The 24,309-nt window shown below is 37.9% G+C and overlaps 2 protein-coding genes across 6 annotated transcripts in view; one reads left to right on the plus strand and one right to left on the minus strand.

Moving 5' to 3' along the window:
* The window catches only part of Sf3a1 (splicing factor 3a subunit 1), a 125,684-nt gene that overhangs the window by 12,303 nt on the left and 89,072 nt on the right, over nucleotides 1-24,309 (minus strand). Inside the window, exon 10 of one of the 5 annotated variants that reach the window (XM_017614863.1) lies at nucleotides 8,058-8,125. The exons of 2 other annotated variants lie outside the window; for them this stretch is intronic. In XM_017614863.1, the coding sequence (XP_017470352.1) occupies nucleotides 8,066-8,125 (60 nt within the window). In that variant the 3' untranslated portion in view covers nucleotides 8,058-8,065. Of the gene's footprint in view, nucleotides 1-8,057; nucleotides 8,126-20,785; nucleotides 20,813-21,138; nucleotides 21,247-24,309 lie in introns of those variants that run through there. 2 more of the 5 variants (XM_017614865.1, XM_017614862.1) reach the window with 2 other exon arrangements.
* Nucleotides 12,091-14,139, plus strand: LOC108362036 (uncharacterized). The gene is made up of 2 exons (XM_017614868.1): nucleotides 12,091-13,072; nucleotides 13,376-14,139. Exons 1-2 carry the CDS (start codon nucleotides 12,246-12,248, stop codon nucleotides 14,115-14,117), a joined length of 1,569 nt encoding a protein of 522 aa, XP_017470357.1. The 5' UTR covers nucleotides 12,091-12,245; the 3' UTR covers nucleotides 14,118-14,139.

Consider the following 24,309-nt stretch of genomic DNA (forward strand, 5'->3'; position numbering starts at 1 on the left):
AAAATCGTCCTCGATTTCGTCGGTGTCGGAGATATCGCTATCAAGCTCGGGACTACTTTCGCACCAAGGCTTGATTTTACTGGACTCGAACACAGAACAGAATTTTGGTGATTTTACTTGCATACCAGGGATATCTTTAATCAGATATCTGTCTTTATTCAGGACTTTGGCGATACGATAGGGGCCTCGATATTTAGGCACTAATTTGCGGGATTCGCCTGTTGCGGGTGGTTCGTTTGCGATAACCACTAAGTCATTTTCTTTGAAAATTCGTGGAGTTGAATGTTTTCCATCAAATCGTTGTTTCCATTTTTTCTTTCACGTTCAATATTGTCAGCTGCTTGAGTGAGTTTTACGGTGATTGTTACGTGATCTGTGTGATTTACCGTATCTTCATGTAATGTGGCTAACAAGCGATTTTGAATAATGTCTCGAAGATTGAAGTCGAAAATAAGTTCATTAGGACTAAAACCTGATGTGCTGTTCTTTTGCGAATTTATAGTCCATTGCACGTTACGTAGAATTAGGTCCCATTCTTTAGCGTTTTCGACCGAGGTACGCAAATAGTTCAATATAGTTTGATTCGCGCGTTCCACTTGGTCGTTTGAACGCGGTGTACGCACAGCTGTTTTAGTATGTCTGATACAATAACGTTCACAATACAATTCGAATGTTTTTGAGGTAAAGGCGGTACCTCTGTCTGTTATAACTTGCGATGGTAACCCGAAATAAGATGTCATTTCATTTAAGGTGTTAATTACATGAAAAGTCTTTGTATCTCGCACGGGTTTAATTATTAGATATTTCGCAAATGCATTTGATATTGCAAGAACGTAGCTATTTCCTTTCTTACTACGTATGAAAGGTCCTAGGTGATCGATGTGGATTTTGTTAAATGGGATATTATCAAGAGCGTCGTAATGTAGACTTCCTTTGATTTTACCGGAATGAGATTTACGGTAACAACATTCTATGCAAGCGGCTATATACTTTTTCACATATTTTCGCATCTGCGGAAACCAAAACGTCTGACGAATTCGATCAAGTGTTTTGTCGATACCAAAGTGCCCCATTTGATCATGAAAAAGATCGACAATGCGCCATCTGACTGCTTTGGGCACAACGAATTTAATACCTTCACCATCTTTACGATAAAGTCGTTTGTTTTGCAATTTGTATTCCTTTCGTAATTCAGATTCACGCAGCGATTTCGTCGCTCCACTCAAAATAGCAAGTACTTCATTTAATCCAGGATCTTAAAGTTGCATGGTGTACAGTACACCCAGTCGTCTAGATTAGAATTTACTTTCATAATAAACCCTGCCGGTGCGACTGTTGGTTGATCTGGCGAACGGCTTAAGGCATATACGTGAGCCAGCGAGCTGTCATAGCGATGTACGGCTTCAAAATCTTATTCCAAGAGCTTCAACCACCAGCGAGCTATTTTAGATTTAAGCTCTTTATTGTCAAGAACTTTAGCGATTGCTTACCCAACACAAAAATACGGAAACGTTCAAGATCCTCGACCACGGCGAGCGATTCTAATTCGTATGCATGGTAGCGGCTTTCAACGTCGGTGCAATACCTGCTGTAATACATTACCGGTTTCCAGTTTTTATTGTCGTTTGATTGCAGCAATACACCAGCAAGACCAATACTACTGGCGTCGGTGTGTACTTCATATCGTGCATTTGTATCGAATAACACTAAGACTGGCTCGCTAGTTAACACATCGATAAAACTGATTTGCTTTAGTTTTATGTAGCAATGTTGTCAAGGGCTTAGTTATAAGGGAATAATTTGGTACAAATTTCCTAAAAAATCCAGTTAGACCTAGGAATCATCGTAAATCGGTAATGTTTATCGGTTCTGGGAAATTTCGGATAGCGGACACTTTTCGTGTTCCTGGTGTTATACCATTTTCATTTATAATGTGGCCTAGGTATTCGATTTCATTTTGGAAAAATTTACATTTAGCCAGTCGCAAAGTTAATCCACATTATATACCAAGAAATTTCTGAAGTCGTTGCAAACTCTCTTCCACATTACGGCTGGGAATGATGACATCATCCAGATACGCTAGCACTTCACCTGGTTTCATCTTGGCAATAACTTTGTTCATCACCGCCTGGAACATAGCTGGAGCGTGATTCGGAAGGACGTATGATGTTATTATCAAGCAAGTCTTTTATAATTTCGTTCACAATTGTACGTTTTGCAAATGGTATACGATAGGGGTTTAAATTTACCGGGCTACTGCTATTTAACTCGATTTTGAGTGTGGCCAATTCGCAACAACCAAGCTCCAAAACATTTTCAGCAAACACTTCACGAAGCACATTTTGAAGTTGATTGTAATCATTGGGATTTAGATTTTGTTCGTTAGTAATTTTTAATATTTTTTCGATTTTACAATGGCCGTCTTCGATTATTAGCCGTGAACCATCACGGCACAGACTATCGGTTCCCAAGAAAACATTCTCATTGATTATATCGTCATTCACAATAAGTAGATTTACTATATATTTTGCATTGTCGATAACTGCATTAATTTGACCATTGCATTGGACTTTACCACCACCGAAACCATTTAAAGTCACTGCGCAAGGCATTGTTTCGCCTAACGATTTGCAAAATGTTTCGCGCACAAGGGTACTCGTACTTCCCAGGTCGATAAATGCATTTGTTTTATATCCATTAAGCTTTATTTCTTTGGCTATACCGTTTGAAAAACTTGGCTTGTCTTCGAAGGATTTATCAATAGCGCGAACGTCATTTTTAAATTTATTCGGATAATTTTCAGTTGTATGATTCGTACGTGAGCATTTTTCACAGCGTAGCTTTTTCTGAGCTTCGGGACACTTTATGGCGTAATGCCCGAGTTTTAAGCAATTGTAACATTTAACATTTTCCAACGATTTAGGAACACCTGTTGCGCTTGATGTTGTATTAACATTTGTTTGTGGCGTGATTTTCGGTTTGAACTGCAGAACCGGTTTAATTTCAATAAAAACAATGTAATTGTTAATATCTCTTAGTAAGTCGTTGCATCGAAAATACTCATTTGATATTTTTCTACGCAGATCGTTATCGTTAATCCCATTTATTATATGGAAGGCGATTGCATTTTCCGGCAAACCACCTTTCATACCAAGGGAATACATTTTATAATAATATGCTTGCGGAGATTCATTTGGAAAACGTTTAAGTCGTTACATTTTAATATGCACTTCGGCAGTATTATCGGAATGAGGAAAATCGTTCACAAAGCGCGACACAAACTGTGACCATGTCATGAAAATTTCGGGAAGGGAGGCCATCCAAAGTTTTGCTGCCCCTTGCATTTTCTGTTGTACCGCACAAATCCCACTAATAGCAATTTTTAAGCATTTCCACCCGTTTTACAAATTGAGGCGCGCTCAGTGATGAATCGGATATTGGATCAAATGAAGGTAACAAGTCAATAATATCACGAATCTTGTATACTGAAGATTGTACAAATTGTCTGTTAGTCGTTGGTACGTATTGGTGTGACGTAGGCCATGGAGCATTTATATCACTATAAACATTCATATTCGCATTGGGGATGCGTGTGGTATTACTTGTTGGCACAAATTCTTGAGTGGGTACATTACCGGCACTAACTGATAACGTTGTGCCTCGAGGATGTGCCTGCAACGGTGGCACTTCCTTGTGAATAAAACGCGAAGCTGGAGTAAACATTTCTCTAGTATTTACTGGTGAAGAAATACTGCGAGGCACAAAATCATTACGACTGCTGACAACATTGTCTTGTCTCGTGTCCAAATCTCAAATTGTTTTCTCCAGCTCGGAGATTCGTTGGAGTAAACATGAACTTTCACTTGCACTCATAAATTTGTTCTCAATTAAATTTGTTTCGAAGCGATCAATAAGGTCAATTTTCCTCCCATTACATGGAAGTCCTGCTTGTTTACATTTTCGATATAGTTCAGCTACTGTCAAACTTCTAAGCTCTGGCATTTCTTTTTTTGTCTATTTTTCGCAGCTACGCCTGCGCACTCTATCGTGTTTTTGCTCAACTTTACTTGTCAACTGAGAGCTTTTCCCGTTCATCGGAACTTTCAAAAAAAATAAGGCATCTTGCTTAAGCTTTTAACTTTTGAACGAAGACTTAACGAAAACCTAGATATTTTTAAAATAACCGCCGAATTCAGATCGCGTTCGAGTTTTACCGACTTGCTCACGACGGCTTCTCGGTAAACACCAACAATGGCAGCGGAGTCTCAATTTTTTCGCACGTATGCCAGCGGAGTCTCGAAGCTTCGACGTATTTAATGGGCGACGTATAGATTGAAAAATACGTTTCAGTGTCTATACGTGCACTGATTTTCGTTCCTCGATGCGTGAGGATATATTAAACAATCTAATTCGTGTTTCGCACAATTCACTCATAATTGTACATATATACCGTGGGCACTTGTTGGGCTAATTAACTGCCGTGTGTGGATACCGCTAAGTATGTACATACATATACGTATGGTTGATATTTTTGTAGAGGTGGTTTGGTTTTTTGCAGGGACTGGTCCTTCTGTCGCCTTTGTCTTAGCTGGTTCTCCGTATTCCGTTGATGTGCTGTCTACGGTTACCGTTCCGTGTCTCTTGTTTGTTTGTTTGTTTGCTACAACGCCCAATAGATTAAATTCGCCTTCACTCAGGTGATTCTTTATTTTAAGTAGATTTTTTACGCTATGAATTCTTCGTTTCTTGGCAGCGGTGCACTTTAACGGTAATAATATAAGGAAATCTGATTTTGTATTTCCGTTTTTTAACACACCCTAATGAATTTTTCTTAGCTGTGTAGCTCAGCAAACCCTTTATACACTTGCATTTTTTTTCTCACACTAATTAGCTTGGTTTCATTTTTCGCTTATTTACGCTTCTATTTTTTTCGAATCTTGTATTGTATATTAGTTGTAATAATTTTATTTTATATATTTTTTTTCTTCTCGCTTTTTCTACTCACAAATACATATGCCTCTTTTTCCCTCTTTTATTATTTTCAGGCAGTTTATTTAATTAACTCTTCTTTTCAGGTTTTTGAACTTCTTTTCTGTTGTCTGCATGCAATTTTACTTCACTTTTTTTTTGTTTTTTATATATACGCACACCTTAATATATCACGTTTTTAATATGTATGTAGTTCTGTTGTTTTTGCACTTTGTATTTAGGTTTTCCGTTTTGCGGGGTATATACTTTTGTGTTTTTAATGTAGTTTACGATATTTTTGTTTAAACGCTTGTTTTAACAAAGGGATTTTGTTCACCTTGGGTTTTTCCCACTTTTCGTTATTTTGCGTAGCGTACAGTTTGTTTTTACCGCTTTATTCACTCGCGCCGCACCGTTCGCTCAGTTGGGGGATAATTTTCCGACTGACTGGAATATTTTTCTGATCGCGAGTATGTACCAGTATGAACCTATGCAAGTACATATGTTAGTGTGTATGTTTCTATATATGTTGTCCATGTTGTTTTTTGGAGTAGCAAAAGGGAGCGCAGGATGCGCCAGAGAATCTATTTTCCGTTAAAATTAAAAGACGAGGAATTTTAATTATGCTAACGAATTCAGGAATTTTTTTATCTACTTCAATCAAGTTTAAAAAGGATATTTAATGGCGATGTAGTTAAGAGAGTGACAAAGTTCACCCGAGTGGCCTCCTATGAAAAAAATGCAAAACGGTGCGATGCGGCTGCGACAGCGTGTAAAACGTCAATAATTTTAGCAATTTGATTGCAGGCACGAGTCACCCTGTGGCCTCGCGTACAATTATAACATGAAACCTATTTCACCTGACTCATTCACATTGTGTACAGTAAGTGGCGTTGGCAACCGCACGCGGATTATAGAAAAAACATAAATTGAATAATTTACAAAGTTCTTAATCGAATTCGATTAAGTTGGGACTCATGTCCGCAATAATCAGAATTATAGCAACATACTTATACTTGTATTGAAATATGCTGCTTGAAGGAAGTTTCTATATGTACATACATATACTGGCGATCAAACGTGAGTGCATGCTGATTTTTGTTAAATATTTGTGGTTTTTTAAGTTAATTTTTTTGTGATTTTTGTTTTTTTTTTATAAAAGTATAGTTCATTCCATAACCAAAAAAAATTTACAAATTTTCATCTAAATTTTGAACTTTTTAGTCTGAATATTTTAAAAAATTCTAGGTGTGTAATTCTTATAAAATATGAGCAACTTTTAATAAGAATCGCTTTGATTTTTAATGACTTCTCTGGCGGCTTTTGCGTTTTTTTCATATAAAAGGTGCAATTTATAATAACTGGCGTTGATTTTTTAAATTTTGTTTGCAAAAGGTCTTTTGCATTTAATTCTACAAGAAATTTACTTTTATATGGTAAAATGTGCAAAACCCCGTCAGCAAAACTAATTCGTTAAAAATCAAAGCGATTTTTAGCGGCCGTTTCTAAAAATTCAGATAGAAAATTTCAAAATTAAAATAAAAATTTGTTGTATTTTTCAAAGTTTTGTATAAAGTTTTGGTTTGTAGTGGATTCTAGTTCTTTCGAGTTTAAAAAATATTTCAGGCTACATTTTATTTCGTGTAGTAGATGAGAAATTAAAACATCGGTAAAACGTCGATGTATCGTTTTTATAACCGATGTTTTTTAACATCAATGTTTGTTGTGGGAACATCGATATTTGTTGTGGTAACATCGATGTTTTTGAGAGCAGGTTTCTAATCTACGAAACTGAATACCTAAAATGAAATGTAAATAAATGACATGTAATTAAAAATGAATTTAAATAGAGAAATAATTATATATACTTACCTAAATGCCCAAATAAGATTTACCTTATACTTACCTTATATTTTACTATTACTTACCTTATACTTACCTCATAATTACTTTCTACTTACCTTGTTTTCCCTTTAAATGAAATTCGAGTTTACTTACCAATTTACTTACCTTTAGTTTTTAGCACCACCCTAATGTAAGTAAATGTATGGTTACAGTATTCTAATGTACCTATGTGCATGCGGTGTGTGTATGCCTACTGCAAGCACGGCTTTGTCCACGCTCTCTGGTACACATGCACACATACGTATGTTCATAGGTGCAGGCGAAGAGCTTACCGTTTTAATGTTGGAATTTGGAAGTTTAGGTAACTGCAAATTAGATGTAAGAAGAAATATTATAAAAGGAAGAAAATGAGAAATTAAAATGACAGTCTATGAGTAATCGATGCAATCGGCGGTGTTTTCCTTTTATGCGGATATTTAAGCGACAGGCAATATTTTAAACAGTTAATTTGTGCTCCCCCTAAATAAAAAATTACACTTAGTGAAAGTGAAGCTTTATTGCTAAAAAACATTAGCAATTTTTCATGGCGCCCGAGCAGGGACATAGTGCAAATTAAAAATTAAATACATTATTAAAACTTATTAAAAAGTGCAAGTGAGTGCTTATATAAAAAACTAAAAGTTTCTTTTTAAATAAAATTTTGAAAAAGGTTAAGTTCAAAAATTAAAATTAAACTGCAATTGTATTAAAATACAATCAAATAAATATTTTATGATATAAATACATATATCAAAAAACCACAAAGATTTAAGTAAATTTATTGAAACAATTAATTGCCTGTCGCGGTCGTGTGTGCAAAAACAAAATACATACATAAATTGATAGTGCAGTGCAGTGGCTGAAAATAAACAAAAGCTTAAAATTTTAAAGTGTAAAAGAATTTTAAAACTATTGAATACTTACCTTGATAATTAAATTTAAAATTTTGGTTAAAAAAAGTGTGTAAAAAGTTAAAATTGTGTACATATACTTACCCTTCTAATGAAATCTAAAAGATTGGTGAAAAAATACTTAGGTACCTGTTTTAAAAAATGGTTGAAACAAACCAAATAAAAAAGATTATAGATTGATCTAAAAGTTAAAAAATAATACAATAAATAAAACAGTGTTTAAAACTAAAATTAAAAAATACATAAAAGAGAGTTATTAAGTTTTTTAATAATAGTGCAAATAGCAAAATTTACCTGCGCTCCTAGCTACACACCAAGCGTTCGTATATACAGTGGCGCACAAAACTATAGCAGTGTGAAACCTGAAAATAAAAAATTAAATTATTTGAATAAAGAGGTACTTACCCAAAATACTTAAAAAAAAAAATTTTATTTAAAGAGGTTAACTTACCCACAAGTGCGTTACTCAATATATTTTTAAAACAAGCAAAAGTTTGATACTTACTCGCAAAAGGCGCTAAGTACAAAAAAAAAGCAATTTGCGCTAGAAACTGTGCTGCACACACACACACACACACATACACAAAAATACTGCTGCTGATTAGCCAGTGCCGTTTTCTGCTCAATATCGTTGCTGTAATTAAGGATTCTACAAAGTTTTCGCCAAGGAATGAAGTGCAGCTGTTTACTGTGCAAAAGGGAAGTTGAAGCTGGAAACGACCCAGTCCAGACAGAACAGGTATTGAGTGCTAACAATTAAAAGCTGCTGAGGTTGTTGTTTTTTGTTAAATTGCTGCCAAGATCACCCAACGAGCTTTAATTTTTGGCTTCTCTTGTATTCACTTTGAAATTAAATTGTTTGTTTATACAAATTTCGTGAAACAAGATTTCGGGATTTTTTAGTGAAAACTACCTCGTACAATTTCCGACAAGGCTCCGATTACCAAAACTGTCAAATATTTTTCGAAAGCTATACTGCTTTAATTGTTTGGGAAAATCGTTGACCATATTTTTTGCTCACGGTTAGGTCTTAAAAAACTTTCGACATCGCGTCTAGTTTTCCCAATTAAGGGATTATAAGCTTTTATCTCTTGATTTGCGCCTTTTTTTCGATAGTTCTGGTGAAGTTTCAGCGATTTTTTTTTCGTTTTCGTATTGCCACGTTGAAAACTTCCAGACTATAATTTTGTACAAAGTTACTGTGCATAGCGAATCAAGATGAGTAAAAGTGAGAGTCAGCCAGGCCAGGTGGAAGACGCTACTTCCTTAAAAAGACAAAGGACAATTTTAAAAAGAAGCATAGCTAGAATGAAAACGGGAATTCATGATAAGTCACTCTCATCAGATCCGTCGGAAGTTGAGTGTCGACTCGAAATGCTGAATAGTTACAGCGAAAAGCTTCTAGCGTGTCAGTCCGAAATAGAAGAGATCGATGAAGATGATGACACCCGTGACAGCCTTGAAGATTTAATTGTTGGAACCAAGGCAATGTTAAAATCCATATTATCAGAGAACAACAAGCACAAAGCTTCTGACACCTCCTTCACAGCGCCTCACAGCTCAAGACTTCCGAAAATGTCGCTGCCCAAGTTTCGAGGGCAGTATTCGGAGTTTAAAAATTTCATGAGTTTGTTTGAGAGCCTCGTTCATAACAACCCTGCGCTTTCAGACATTGAAAAATTCACACATTTAGTTTCGTGTTTGCCTGGTGAAGCCTTGGGAACGGTGAAGGCCTTCCAACTGACGGAAGAAAATTACCCGAAGGCGTTGGCAAGCCTGAAAAAGGTATATGATAATAAATGTCTCATATTTTCGAATACAGTTGCGAAACTGTTTGAGTTGCCGAAAATACAAAAGGCATCGTCGCTTTCGCTGCGGTCAATGATCGACACCGTATCAGCTGTATATGACTCCTTGTTGTCTTTGGGTGATGATAAAAATATTTCAAATGCGATGTTGATACATTTGGTAATGTCGAAGGTTGATCCCACTACGCGGTCAAAATGGGAGGAGCAACTTGACTACGACAAGCTTCCGCTGTGGAGTGAGTGTGAAGCGGCTCTCAATAAGAGATACCAGCACCTCTCATCTGAAGAAGCGTCGACATCGTCAAAATCGCACGACACCCAAAGGCAAAGCAACAAGAGTGCTGAAAAGCCAAAATCTTCTTTTGTGGCTGCGAAAGCTAAGCCAACTACTTGTTTCCACTGCAACTCCAAAGACCACTTTCTAACCACCTGCCCTAAATTTAAAACTCTCTCTCCTCAGCAGAGATTCGAATTCGCGAAATCGGTCCCATTGTGTATAAATTGCTTACGCAAGGGACATACGGTTTCTAAATGCAAATTTGAACGATGTCGAGTTTGTAACCGGTCACATCACACCATGTTACACCAATACCCGATATCGTTCGAAACAACACCACAACCTTCGACCTCACAAACTATGCACACAGTGAGCGTGCCTGATCGCGTCATGTTAGCGACAGCGGTGGTCAAGGTAAAAACTTGCTCCGGTGATTATGTGTCAGCTCGTGCGTTACTTGACTCAGGGTCTCAAGTAAATTTCATGACTGAAGAGCTGGCACAAAGGCTGCGAATTCGGCGAGAGAAGGCGACATTAAATGTCATCGGGATTGGTAATGCCACCCAAAAGGTTCGGTCAAAAGTTAGTGCAGTCATAAAATCCCGAGTTAACAACTTCGAGTTTCTCGCAGATTTTTGGGTAATGGGAGCGATTTCGGCAAATCACCCAGATCGGGCTGTTGACACCACAGGTTGGAAAATTCCAGCTAATATTGAATTAGCTGATCCGGGGTTCTATAAGTCCTCAAAGGTCGATCTTTTGTTGGGAGCCGAAACATTTTTCGATCTTCTGTCGGTTGGTCAAATTAAAACTGATCCAAGGTTCCCAACACTGCAAAAAACACTTTTGGGTTGGGTTATTTCAGGCAAATACGTCTCCCACCAAAGTGAGCATTCTCAAGCTAGCAGTGCCTTATGCAAAGCTGAAGATGATTCTGAAGCAATTGATGAAATTGTCCAAAGATTCTGGGCAATGGAAGAAATCCCTTCAGAATCACAAGCTACAAAGTTCACTGCCGAACAAAGGGAATGCGAGGAATACTTCGTTAAGACTACTGAAGTCTTACCGTCGGGACGGCTTCAAGTAAGATTGCCGTTCAAAACTGACCAAAATGCGTTGGGTCAGTCATTTGAAACCGCAGCTCGGCGGTTTCAGGCGCTGGAGAGACGTACGTTGAAAGATCCAGAACTTCGTCAAATGTATCTGGACTTCATGGAAGAGTACTTGGCATTGGGCCACATGAGCCCCACTGATAATAAAATCCCGAGTGAAGCCCACTATTTCATTCCGCATCAGTGTGTCTTAAGACCACAAAGTACGTCGACGAAACTCCGCGTTGTTTTCGATGCGTCGAGTCGGACGTCAACACAAATTGCGTTGAATGACATTTTGATGGTTGGACCGACCATTCAAGAAGAACTTTTTTCGACGCTACTTCGCTTTCGAATGCATAAGTATGCTATTACGGCGGACATCACTAAGATGTATCGCCAAGTTCTTGTAAATGAAAATGATAGAAATTTTCAATTAATAGTGTGGAGAAAGCATCCATCCGAGCCTCTGCAAATTTTTCGTTTAAACACCGTGACCTATGGCACTGCGCCAGCTCCATTTCTCGCAACACGGTGTTTGCAGATGCTAAGTGATGTGAATGCACAAAAATATCCACTCGGTGCCAAAGTAATAAGTACCGATTTTTACGTTGATGATCTGTTAACCGGATCTGAAGATTTTGAATCCCTCGACAGAGTTCGCTGTGAGGTAACTGACATTCTAAAGTCGGCAGGATTCCAGCTAGCTAAGTGGTTCTCTAACCACCCAAGTTTTTTCGATAGTCAGAGTCTGGAAAAATCGTTAAGTTTCAACGATTCAGACTCCACTAAAACGCTGGGAATCCACTGGTCGCCAAAAGACGACTTATTTCGGTTTAGACTGGATGATACATTTGATGAGTTACGAGCTACAAAACGAAATATTTTATCGGTATCTGCCCGGCTCTTTGATCCTCTTGGTTTGCTGGCCCCACTAGTGACCTCAGCTAAAATCTTATTGCAAGAGCTGTGGATTAAGAAACTAGATTGGGATGAGTCGATTCCGTTGTATCTCAACAGCAGTTGGCAGAATTTTAAAGCGAATTTGTTGCAGTTGCCTTCAATCAGCATTCCTCGGTTCGTTTATACTGAGTCGAGTGCTAATTGTCAAATACACGGCTTCGCCGACGCCTCAATAAGGGCTTATGGTTGTTGTATTTACATTCGAAGCCAATTCGCTAATGATGTTAAATGCATTCTGCTAACTGCAAAATCCAGGGTTGCTCCGCTGAAGACTAAGTCTCTTCCTCGTTTAGAGCTCCTGGCAGCGCATCTTTTGGCCAAGTTATGGTCACGCATTGCGCCAATGTTGAATCGACCTATTGACAGCATAACATTCTGGACAGACTCCGAAATAGTTTTGCATTGGATAAAAACACATCCATCAACGTTGCAAACTTTCGTTGCAAATAGAGTGTCCGAGATTCAAGAGTTGACTCAAAGTGCTTCGTGGCGGCATGTGCCAACTAAACAAAATCCTGCGGATCAAGTGTCTCGGGGTTGTAGCGTGGATGAAATACAGAACTCAATATGGTTTTCTGGCCCACAGTTCCTCTTAGAAGACCCCGCAAGTTGGCCAATAAATACCCATTTCGAATTAACGCCTGAAGAACAAGCACTGGAAAAGAAGAAAAACGCCAGCGCCTTAATAGCAGTGAGTGACAACCGTAATCCACTCTTAACTGTGATTGAAAAATATTCCTCGCACAAAAAATTATTACGAGTTTTTGCCTATATTCTGCGATGGGTCTTAAAGGTGAGAGATCGATCCACCAAATATGATCCAACACCATCGGCACAAGAGTTGCAATTAAGCTTCTTAAAAATTGTTCAAATAGTCCAATTTGATGAATATAGCCAAGAAATTACCAAATTGTCAAAAAATCTTCCACTACCGTCGAGCTTGCAAAAGTTGAATCCATTTTTGCATGAGTATTCAGAAAAGTCCTTGTCGTTGAAATTGTTACGAGTAGGCGGTCGTTTATTAAATGCGCCTATCCCGTACGATGCCAAATTTCCTCTATTATTGAGTAAAAATTCGCAGTTCGTGAATTCGTATATACGGTTCCTACATTTGCGCAACCACCATGCAGGTGCGAAAGCATTGGTTGCAATTTTACGTGAAAAAATTTGGTTAGTCAATGCTCGAGAAGCATGTAGTCGAACCGTGCGAAACTGCATACATTGCTTTCATTATAAGCCAAAATTGAAAAGCCAAATTATGGGCAATTTACCAGCCGATAGGCTGCGTGCTCTACGACCTTTTATGGTTTGTGGGGTAGATTTTTGCGGTCCAATTTACGTCACACAAAGGATACGGGGTCGCCCCCCGGTGAAAATGTACATTGCGGTCTTTGTGTGTTTTACCTCAAAAGCTGTCCATTTAGAACTTGTATCTGATTTAAGTTCTGATAAATTTATTCTCGCCCTTAAAAGGTTCGTTGGACGCCGGGGAATACCAGTGACGATTCACTGCGACAACGCGACGAATTTCGTAGGAGCCGATCGGAAGCTCAAGGAACTGAAGGAAGCGTTTCTGAGTCAGAAGGAGGAGGTAACCCAATACGCAGCGGACGAAGGGTTCAAGTTCACCTTTATACCTCCCAGGGCTCCCCACTTCGGCGGGTTATGGGAGGCCGCAGTGAAGTCGGCGAAGCACCTGCTCGTACGAGCCGTAGGCAACGCGAGTCTCACCGCCGAAGAAATAGAAACGCTGCTCGTCGAGGTAGAGGCCGTGCTCAACTCGCGCCCAATCGCTCCACTCAGCCAAGACCCGAACGACGGCGAGGCTCTAACTCCGGCGCACCTGTTGATCGGTTGCCGGCTCAGGGCAATGCCAGAGGAAACGGCACTCCCGGAACCCAGCACGCGCTACTCCGACAGATGGCAGCATGTCTGCTCAATCAAGCGTCGGTTTTGGCAAACGTGGTCCAGGAGTTACCTCCTGAGCTTGCAGGAGCGCAACAAATGGCAGCACCCACAGCCCAACGTAGAGGTAGGAGAGCTCGTCGTCGTTCACGAAGACAACGCCCCGCCCCAGCAATGGATCCTAGGCCGAGTGACAGGTACGATCGCCGGCCAGGACGGAAAGGTGAGAGTGGCCGACGTACAAACCAGAACCGGAACAATTAGGCTTCCGATACACAAGCTTGCCGTGTTACCATTAAACGACAGTTGAAGAATGCAGATTCGTTCAAGGTGGCCGGTGTTGAAGCAGGTTACTAATCTACGAAACTGAATACCTAAAATGAAATGTAAATAAATGACATGTAATTAAAAATTAATTTAAATAGAGTAATAATTATATATACTTACCTAAATGCCTAAATAAGATTTACCTTATACTTACCTTACATTTTACTATTACTTACCTTATACTTACCTTATAATTACTTTCTACTTACCTTGTTTTCCCTTTAAATGAAATTCGAGTTTACTTACCAATTTACTTACCTTTAGTTTTTAGCACCACCCTATTGTAAGTAAATGCATGGTTACAGTATTCTAATGTACCTATGTGCATGCGGTGTGTGTATGCCTACTGCAAGCACGGCTTTGCCCACGCTCTCTGGTACACATGCACACATACGTATGTTCATAGGTGCAGGCGAAGAGCTTACCGTTTTAATGTTGGAATTTGGAAGTTTAGGTAACTGCAAATTAGATGTAAGAAGAAATATTATAAAAGGAAGAAAATGAGAAATTAAAATGACAGTCTATGAGTAATCGATGCAATCGGCGGTGTTTTCCTTTTATGCGGATATTAAGCGACAGGCAATATTTTAAACAGTTAATTTGTGCTCCCCTAAATAAAAAATTACACTTAGTGAAAGTGAAGCTTTATTGCTAAAAAACATTAGCAATTTTTCAGCATCCTTAATGTCCTTAAGTTTTTAACGAACCTGCCATAATAGTTCACGAGCCCCATGAATACACGAACTTCTACACGGTTTGTTGGAACTTTCATATTCTGTATAGCCTGGAACTTGTTGCTCATTCGACAAATGCCTTCTTTGCTTGTTACGTACCCGAATATTCTAAACTGTCTTTCAAAAATTCAGATTTTTCCAAGTTAACATGCATGTTGTAGTGATCGAGCCGTTTAAGTACTTCCTCGACATTATCTGTATCATTAGCTGGTGCTGTCAGCTTTATATCGTCCAAGAAGCCTTCTCAATTAATCGCTGCCATTTTGCCGGGGAACTGGTGATGCCAAGCATCATGCGTGTTGGTTGGTACAATCCCCTCTGCGTGTTGAGCGTAAGAAGGTGCCTATCGTCTGGATGTAGCTCTAGTTGCAGGTATGCTGTTGCCAAATCGAGTTTCGAAAAATTTACGCCACTTGCCATTTTGTTAAACAGCTCATCTACTGTTGGTAGTGGATGTTCATCGACCAATAAAACCGGGTTCAACGTAACTTTCCCACACATTCGGACCCCACCACCCTATTTTGGCTCCACAATTGTCGTAACCCATTCGCTGGTTTTAACCTTCTTAGGAAGTCTTTCTGCTACTTGTGCATCCAATTGTTTCTCCAGTGCTTCCATTAATGGAAAACGAACTCTTTGGTGTTTCACAAATTTCGGCTCTTTTAGATACAAACGAGCTTGCAAGTCTTTAATTTTTCCGGTAGTGCTCCGAGAACACATTCGAGTATTTACTAATAAAATTTTCAATTTTACTGCTTTTTTGATTTTTCTGTATCTGGTTAATATTTTGCACACTGAGGCCCAATTTCAGATGGCCTATTTAAGTAGAGATTGTTGATTAACTTCCACTATTAATTTTCAGATCATACATTCAATCTGCACTTAAATGGCCAATATTGGCTATTTAAATATGAGATATGCAACCCTGTGTTATTACCAAACTACCAAGATTGATTGGTAGGTTGTTTAATCAACCCCACCCAATCCCACCAAAAACAATCAGCTGTTCAGCAGAAAATGTAAACAAACAAGCAAATGCAGCAACAATTTCAAGGAACAAGCAGCAGTGCTATCAATTTTTTGGCATATTTAAACATAGTTGATCTGAAGCCCAACGAAAATTAAATGGCAAAATTAAACTTAAGTGCCATTTAAATAGTCTTGAAACTGGCCCTAAGTATATCATTATTTATTATTTTATTCCAGTCTAGTCTACTCTCGCGTAGCCATTTTCTCTGCCTAGAAGTGGCTTGCAGTCAGAACGCACTACATGCTATTTCAGCATTTTATCACATTTCTCAATTGAAACTCGCACCCAGCTATAGCCTATACATTTCACAGGTGCTCCACAATAGCTTAATAGCTCGGTTGTACTGGTATTCAATTGCATGTCGGTGAAATGCTTTCATAAATCTTTATCGCTTAAAATTGAGACCGGGCAACCAGTATCCACCTCAAACGTGATGTAAATACCTCGCACACAATTTTCATTCGTATGTTGTTAACCTCAGCTGCTTCTACGTTGAACAATTCCTCCACTGCTTGTTTTCAGCGATTTAGGGCCGTTTTCTAATACAAGCAGTAAAGTTGCCTTTACTAACAGGACAGATAAATTGTTCCTCACTTTAAAGTGTTTTCGTTTTCTTACCTTGCCGGTAAAAATAAATTTGTTATTCCGTATAGTGAAACTTCACTACATTTCCGAGAGTGAAACTTCACTACATTTCCGAGAGCGAAACTTCACTACATTCGTCATAAAATTTCAAAGGTTGGCAACGCAACATAAGCAAATATAGCGCAGGAGCAACTGTTAGCAAAAACCAAAACCTTGGTTGAAATATCTAATATATCTGACTCATGAACCAAAACCAAACCAAAATTTAAAGTTGGGTACAAATTTTAAAGGTTGCATCGGGTGAGCAACAGTTTATCGATTCGAGAAATTAATGCGCTGATGAGAAAACGAAAACTCGTATATCGAGACGATAAAGTGGCTGGTAAACTAAAGGTTAGATGAGAAAACGGCCCTTAGTCAACTCGTTTTCTTTCCTTTTTACCTCCCTTTTATTAGCTCGGGATGTAACTATGTAATATTGATGCGCCTAAAAGATGCAGCGATTTCTATTCTCAAGTTACACACCTGATGTCAGTACAATTGGAAATTATAATAGCGAGGTTTTAGTTTTTTAAACTATAATTTTATTTTTCTTCTTTTGTTTCAAAAATGACATACATACTCTTGAATTTGCAGTTGTCTGGCGGTGCTGCCACATCAGAAATATTTCTTTTTATTGTCTTGAGTTTTTTTCAACTCTATCTCCTTTTTTACTTGCATTATTTTGCTTTATCCCTTTGTTCACATGCTATTTCTCGTTTTCTTGTGGTTCTTCGCCTCCTTTTTCGGCAAGTTCGTAGGCCGTCGCCATACTGATGGACTCTTTTAGACTAAGTTGTTTTTGCTTGAATAAATTGCTTTGAGTATTTTTATTAAATAACCCAAACACGAGTTGGTTTCGCAATGCTTTCGGAAGTTGTGTGTTCCCAAATAGCAATTCGTTGTTAATCGGCGTAACGCTACTGCAAACTATGCACCGGTTTCATCGGGTTTTTGCTTCCTCATGCTGAATCAAAAATGTTCTAGAATTTCGTTCGGTTTAGGATCAAAATGTGCTTCCAACACCACACTCGTTTTCTTTCCTTTTTGGTTTGAAACACATTTTCTTCAAATGGCCCGTTTTGTTTCAGAATGACATACATACTCTTGAAAATTGCAGCTGCCTGGCGGTGCTGCCATGTCAGAAACATTTCTTTTTATTGTCTTGATATTTTTTCAACACTTTATGTCCTTTTTTACTTGCATTATTATACTTTATCCCTTTGTTCACATGCTATTTCTCGTTTTCTTGTAGTTCTTCGCCTGCTTTTTCGGCAAGTTCGTATGCCGTCGCCATACTGATGGATTCTTCTAGACTAAGTGTTTTTTGCTTCAAAAATTGCTTTGAGTATTTTTATTAAATAACCCAAACACGAATTGGTTTCGCAATGCTTTCGGAAGGTGTGTTCCGAAATTGCAATTCGTTGTTAATCGGCGCAACGGCTACTGCAAACTGTGCACAGGTTTCATCGGGGATTTGCTTCCTCGTGTTGAATCGAAAATCTTCTAGAACTTCGTTCGGTTTAGGATCAAAATGTGCTTCCAACACCACACTTTCAAAAATCGAACGAGCGGAGCGGATATGGGGGCATTGATAATTAAATAATTTAAGTTTAATTGTTTAACAAATGGCAACTCTATTCGAAAAAGTGAAGCCTTTTTTCTTTGCACATCTACGGCCGAAGCCCTTTAATTTGAAAATCTAAAGAACGGTGTAGATCTGATGACCTGGACAACAAATCCCTTCGCTTAATATATATATAGATATTTCAATATACTCACTACAATTAGGGATACAAACGATGCATCGATATTTTTGGAATATCGATAAAATCGGTTAAAAATTCGATGTTTGTAATCGATGTTTACAGTTTCCTAAAATCGCTAAATTGACGATACATCGATGCCAGTTTCAGCGATGTTTTAACATCGACTTTAGTGTGACTCAGACGTGAATTCAACTTACCCATTATTCTTCTAAAATTTTTTTACTGGCCAAGAATTTTAGTACTTATTTTTTTGGGGAAAATTCAGAAATTCCGAGTGTGCTCTTATTTTTCGATATTAAAAATGCTGACTTAATCATTAAAAAAGGACCAGGTTCCCGTTGAAATTTCAACGAAAATGGGCCTTGGAACTTTAGGCTCAGCGAACTTACGACGGCATGCTTTTTTATTATATTTATAAGAAGGGTAAACGAATAGTAGACAAATACAGGGAAATACATCCATGTGCAAGTAAATATATTTCTAATTGAATTACAGAGAGTTGGAATTGAAAAGGATTCAATTTTCCTTTTAATGTGACTACAACCTAAAAAATTTTCAAACATCGCTAACCATCGGATATATCGATGTTTTTCTGGCGCTGTGTTTTAGCATCATTCATTTCATGTGTTCATTTTTCCGATGCATCGAAACATCGATGTATCGATGTTACTCCCAAAAATTTGCAGCCCTAGCTACAATGGTTGAATTGCGACTGACTTTATTCTACATTATACCGGCTAAAAAAAATTGTTTTCTTCTTTTTATGATTTAGTAGAGAAATGAGTTGCTCTACATTTCCAAAGACATTTTTTCAAAGCCTCTCCCCAATATCTTGAATATCGGCTTAGCGAATCGTATTTGAATGTAACTTTTTTGATATAAATCTATTATCGTTTTAGAATTCAAAATGTGTATAATTGGAAGCTATTTTCGAAAAAGTCTCCAGGTTTGTAGGGGTAGTTTTTAGCCAGAAACTCAGATATGTTGATATTTTGATCATACCAAGCAATGTAAATTAATAATAAACAGAATCTGACTTAACTTTACTGCCGAGTAAAGTTATGAAAAAATATATTTTTTAGCGCTCTGTGATCTGTATTCGTTTTTGTTGTTTGTATGGGTACTTATAGTTCCTTCTGGAGGTATGTGTTCTATATGATAGTAGGCAGATAACTATGACGAAGATAATAGAATTGATGGTTATGCTAGCGCCGTATTTATACTTGATTTCTCTCAACTCTTCAGTGTTAGTAATCTATAATTCCTTCAGCATCTGTAAGGATAGGGCTTCCTTGAAGATATTGGTCGCATTAGAAGTTTGTGCTATTGCAGGTAACGGTTTTGCAGCTGATAGCTGATTGCTTCTAAATATTTGATTTTTCACCATGATTGTTGAGTTGCTGTGGTGAATTAAGAAGGTTCCTTGCAGTGACATGAATTGGTTATCTATTGTTACTTCTTCGCTGTGATCATTTAGTAGAAGAATGTTAGATGTGATTTCTTCGATTGTCGGTAAATGTTGGTTACTGGTGGTGGTGCATGTTGAAGGTAAGCTTTTCATTAAATTAGGAATACAACTAGAACTAGTAATATTAACAAAGTTCGATGTTTTACAAATTGATATTTCATCTAAGGTATTACAAATTGATATTTCATCTAAGGTATATTTCATTTTCACACAACATTATATTTTCAAATTCTAATTTAATGCTAACATTTTTCATTTTTACGGGTTTTAACAACAATGTTTTACAACTGCTTTTCTCTGTTAATGGTAGCAACAACAACAACAAAGTTGATTGGATTGCAGCGATTTTTACTGTACTGAATTCTTAGCCTTCTATTAAATTTACAAAAGGCATTTTTTGTTCCTCGAAAAGGTTTTTTGTAATGTTAATTTCGAAATTTGATAAAATTAAGGAGTTGACAATGCCTGCTTTGGCCCACTGTATCGAGTAATCTATCTGAACCAAATCTTTTTTAATTATTTTGGGTTTCGTTCTACTTTGCGTTTGATCTCTCTTTTTGCTATTTCGCTTGACTGAACTGTGTTTAAAAGGGTATTCGTTATTTTCGAGATTTATTATTATTTATTACTTGTTTGTCGTTATTGCTTAGTAAGTTATTTGTCTGGTCGGATATCAGTTGGAAATCGTCGTGGTCTAGAGAGCCAGCTAGCCAATTCCAAGTAGTTCCAAGCATGTTCAAGGATCATTTTCGCCTAGGTTTGAGTCCGTTAAGTATGTTCTTTAGTAGATCGGTGTCGTGTTTGAGGAGAAGGTAACTGCTGTCCTTGGGTGTTACGTAGTTTTTTATTGTAGATTCTATTTCCAAGGTAGCATCTTCGTATTGGTTGAGGTTAATTGCATGTATGAGTTGGAATGCACCTGTCTGTAGTAGTGCAATGCCTTTATCGATTGCGATTATTTGGGAATTGCTGTAATCCAATATCTGCAGTGGTATATCGTCATTAGTTTTAATCGCAAAAATATGTATCTTATACAAGTTGTCATGTTGTCTCCTGTGAATGAAAATAATTATTTTCAATTAGGTATTGATTATTTTTCTAAATACTGAGCTAATATATTTCTTACTAATTTCTTATTAATCCTTTATGCACTATTCTTCCTGAATTTGTGGTATCTGTACAGTTTCTGTTTTCCGCTACAGTTTCTTCTCTATAGCGGCATGTAAGTTTATTTCCAATTGTTTTATTTGTTCAACCAAAAATTTCATCGTCCACATTATAATTTTTATAAGGCTTCCTTTTTTTGTTGTGATAATTAAGGTCAGCGTCCTGTTTATATTGGAGCCTCTGAATTTTCTTTTGCTTTTCGGCTAAGGCTTGAAGAGGATCAGACGTCACACGTCGTCCAAAAAATAGGTATACTGGTTTTTGGTTTGTGGTAGAGTGAATGGAATAGTTATACTTCCATCTGGATTTGTCGAGGAGGTCTGCAAAAGATGAATGGACTTTTCTGCCTTAAAACAACGCATTATTTCTGCCAATGTGTTGTGGAATCGTTCGGGTATCCCGAAGCACATCAATAGTCTTCTAAGAGGTTCTTTAATATGCTGTGTGGCTCTTGATCTGACTAATGTCGCTTGGGCATATTTAGAAAACTTATCGATTGCAGTCAGTATTACTCAGTCATTTGTGTAGTAAATGTCTAAATGTACGATATGTCAAGGATATTTCGGGATTGGAGTCGGTTGTATAATGGGTTTTGGGGGTGCCTGTCATATTTCTGCATTTTAACTTTCCAGCCGCTAACAATAAGCCCCACTGTACGGTAACTTAGTTGAGGGGAAACTTAACGAAAGTTACTGTGCGGTGGGCTACATCCTTTTTCGTTTGTTAGCACTTTTTCCCTTCTTAGAAGACAGCAAGGAGATTACGTCAGCTATCACACCACGTTCGGTAAGCCAACTCTTGTGTGTCAAACTATTCAAACTCATCGATAATTACAAATAAAACGACCTTTAATTTCATTGCACTAAAACCACTATGTCTTTTATTTATTCTTATTTTTCGTTACATTAACTTTACGCTGGTGCGCTCCTTCTTTGTGCGACGCCACCTGCGTAAATATTGGTCTTCGAGCCTAAAAAGTAACCACATTATACAGTCCACATAGCATCCCATCTGAGTTTTTCAACTGCCTCAACCGATCGCCACATTTTTCCACATTGGTCACAACAGCATCACGTTCGTCTACATCTACGACAACCTGAGTTTTTCGCACCACAACCAACGTGCCACAAGAGCTACATCAAGCGTTTTTCTTCGGTTTGCTACACAAGCAGCGATTTTTTTGGTTCATCGCTTAACCGGCTGTTCAACAAATCAACGTTTTGTTTTGCATCACATTAACCACAAGCAGCACGTTTGCATCACGTTTACATCACAGCACCACTACTTACAGCGACAAATTTTTTTACAAACCAGCATATCGCACTACACGGCATATAACAACACATTAAGGTACGTGGTTGAATTTCATTGCACTTGTGTGTGTACGAATCTTCAAAAAACAAAAACTGTGAGATATACATATATATATCGAAAAAAATACGCGTGATTATTTTGTAAAACTAAAAAGGGGAGAAGACTCAGTGCTTAATATTTTTCCGAAAACAAAAAAAAAATAGAAAATTTTCACGTTTATTGGTGTATCGGCTATCATTAACGAATTGCGCGAACGTCCATTTTGGATCTTGACACGGTGTTGTTTGTGTAAAATACCAGTTGCATTTACCGAAGTACAAGATTGCTAAAATTTATTCTTTTCTTGCAAAGCACAGAATTTAGTTTTTTCTCATTTTTACTGGCTTTCACTTTTTATTTAATTTTATTAACCGTGTAACTTCAAGTATTTTCTTTTAACATTGCATTGTCTATTATAAGTGGCGCGCTTGTACATATTCCTGATCGATCCACTGGGTTGTTTACTCCATTTATTTGTTTGCTGCACAAAATCACAGCCGCGCTTGAACAAACACAATTTTTTCATCAGAAATTTTAAATAAATTGCATATTGTGAAGTTAAATTATTTACGCACGTATTTCACATTTTTGATAAGTTGGGTGGCAAGTGACTTGCACATTTCTTTTGCATATACGCATATATATGTAATTACGTACTCGACAGTTTCACTTGGCTGGAAAATAAATAAGTCATTACTTAAATATACAAATTATCTTTTGTTGTTCTTATAAGAACTAGGCTTATTTCGGGCTAAGCGGTTAGTGGCAATATTTTCCTACAAATCGGCGATTTCTATGACTACCGAAAAGTTTCTTTTCTTGCGTCCAATTGAGTGGTCTTTGGTTGTCAAAAATGGATACCTTTATTCGTCAGGCAGATTCAGTAGCAGAATTTGAATTTGACTACAACTCTATGCAGCCATCAGAGCACATAAAACACTCCTTAGCTTTCCAAAACGAGGAATTAAAGGCTCTGTGGGAAAAGGTAAAGGGGTCTTATGATGAACTTTGCGCATTAAAAGAGCTCGAAACCACAGACCTGACATCGATTAAAAAGAAGTATAAAAGCACCTACTTCAGTTTTTTGCGGCACCAAGCAGCAATGGCTGATCTTTGAGAGAAACTCGCAAAGACTGAAAATGAAAGTGAATACAAGTCAGGTCGCGAGCTTAATATTCATCTCCCTCCTTGTGACAAAGACGTTTTTAAAGGAGATTATCTTTCATGGCCATTGTTTAGGGATATGTTTACGGCCATATATATTCTAAATAAGGGCCTTACCCCAGGTGAGAAGCTGTATCACCTCCGGCAAAAAACTCAGGAGGAGGCCAAGGAAATACTGCAGAGAAAAATCTATGTGATAGGTACGAAAATAAACGTATCCTCAATTAAAGGTATTATTTAAATTAAAGTCAGTTGCTAGTGAATGCGGTGGCTCCATCAAGAAGCTGCAACGCGACATAAATAATTGCATCTCGTCGCTTCAGTGTCATCAGATTGATGTTTCAAATTGGGATGCAATATTCACATATTTGTGTTCGACAAACCTGCCAGAAACGACATTGGCACTATGGGAGCAAACCATAGAAAATAAAATCGGTTTCAAACACTGGAAACCATCACAGGTCTTAGGGGAGATATAACCTCGAAACCTAAATCACCAAGCTCTCGGACTTCTGCAGAGACGCCTGCAGAAAAGCTTGGCGCCTTTCAAGCCAGTGTAGCAAATTCTTGCGTCTAAAGTCGGCGGAGCGAGTAGATTACGCGAAGAGCATTCGCAGTTGCTTGAATTGTCTATTTGCTGGGCACACAGTCTCAAGATATACCAGCTCATTTAACTGCAGCACTTGTCATTCGAGACATCACAAGTTGCTCCATANTGTAGATTACGCGAAGAGCATTCGCAGTTGCTTGAATTGTCTATTTGCTGGGCACACAGTCTCAAGATATACCAGCTCATTTAACTGCAGCACTCGTCATTCAAGACATCACAAGTTGCTCCATATGCCAATTCAGCCAAAAGCAACCAC

Source organism: Rhagoletis zephyria, unplaced genomic scaffold (assembly GCF_001687245.7).
Source record: "Rhagoletis zephyria isolate East Lansing unplaced genomic scaffold, Rhagoletis_zephyria_1.1 Rzeph_scaffold_00913, whole genome shotgun sequence".
NCBI classification, from domain to species: domain Eukaryota; kingdom Metazoa; phylum Arthropoda; class Insecta; order Diptera; family Tephritidae; genus Rhagoletis; species Rhagoletis zephyria.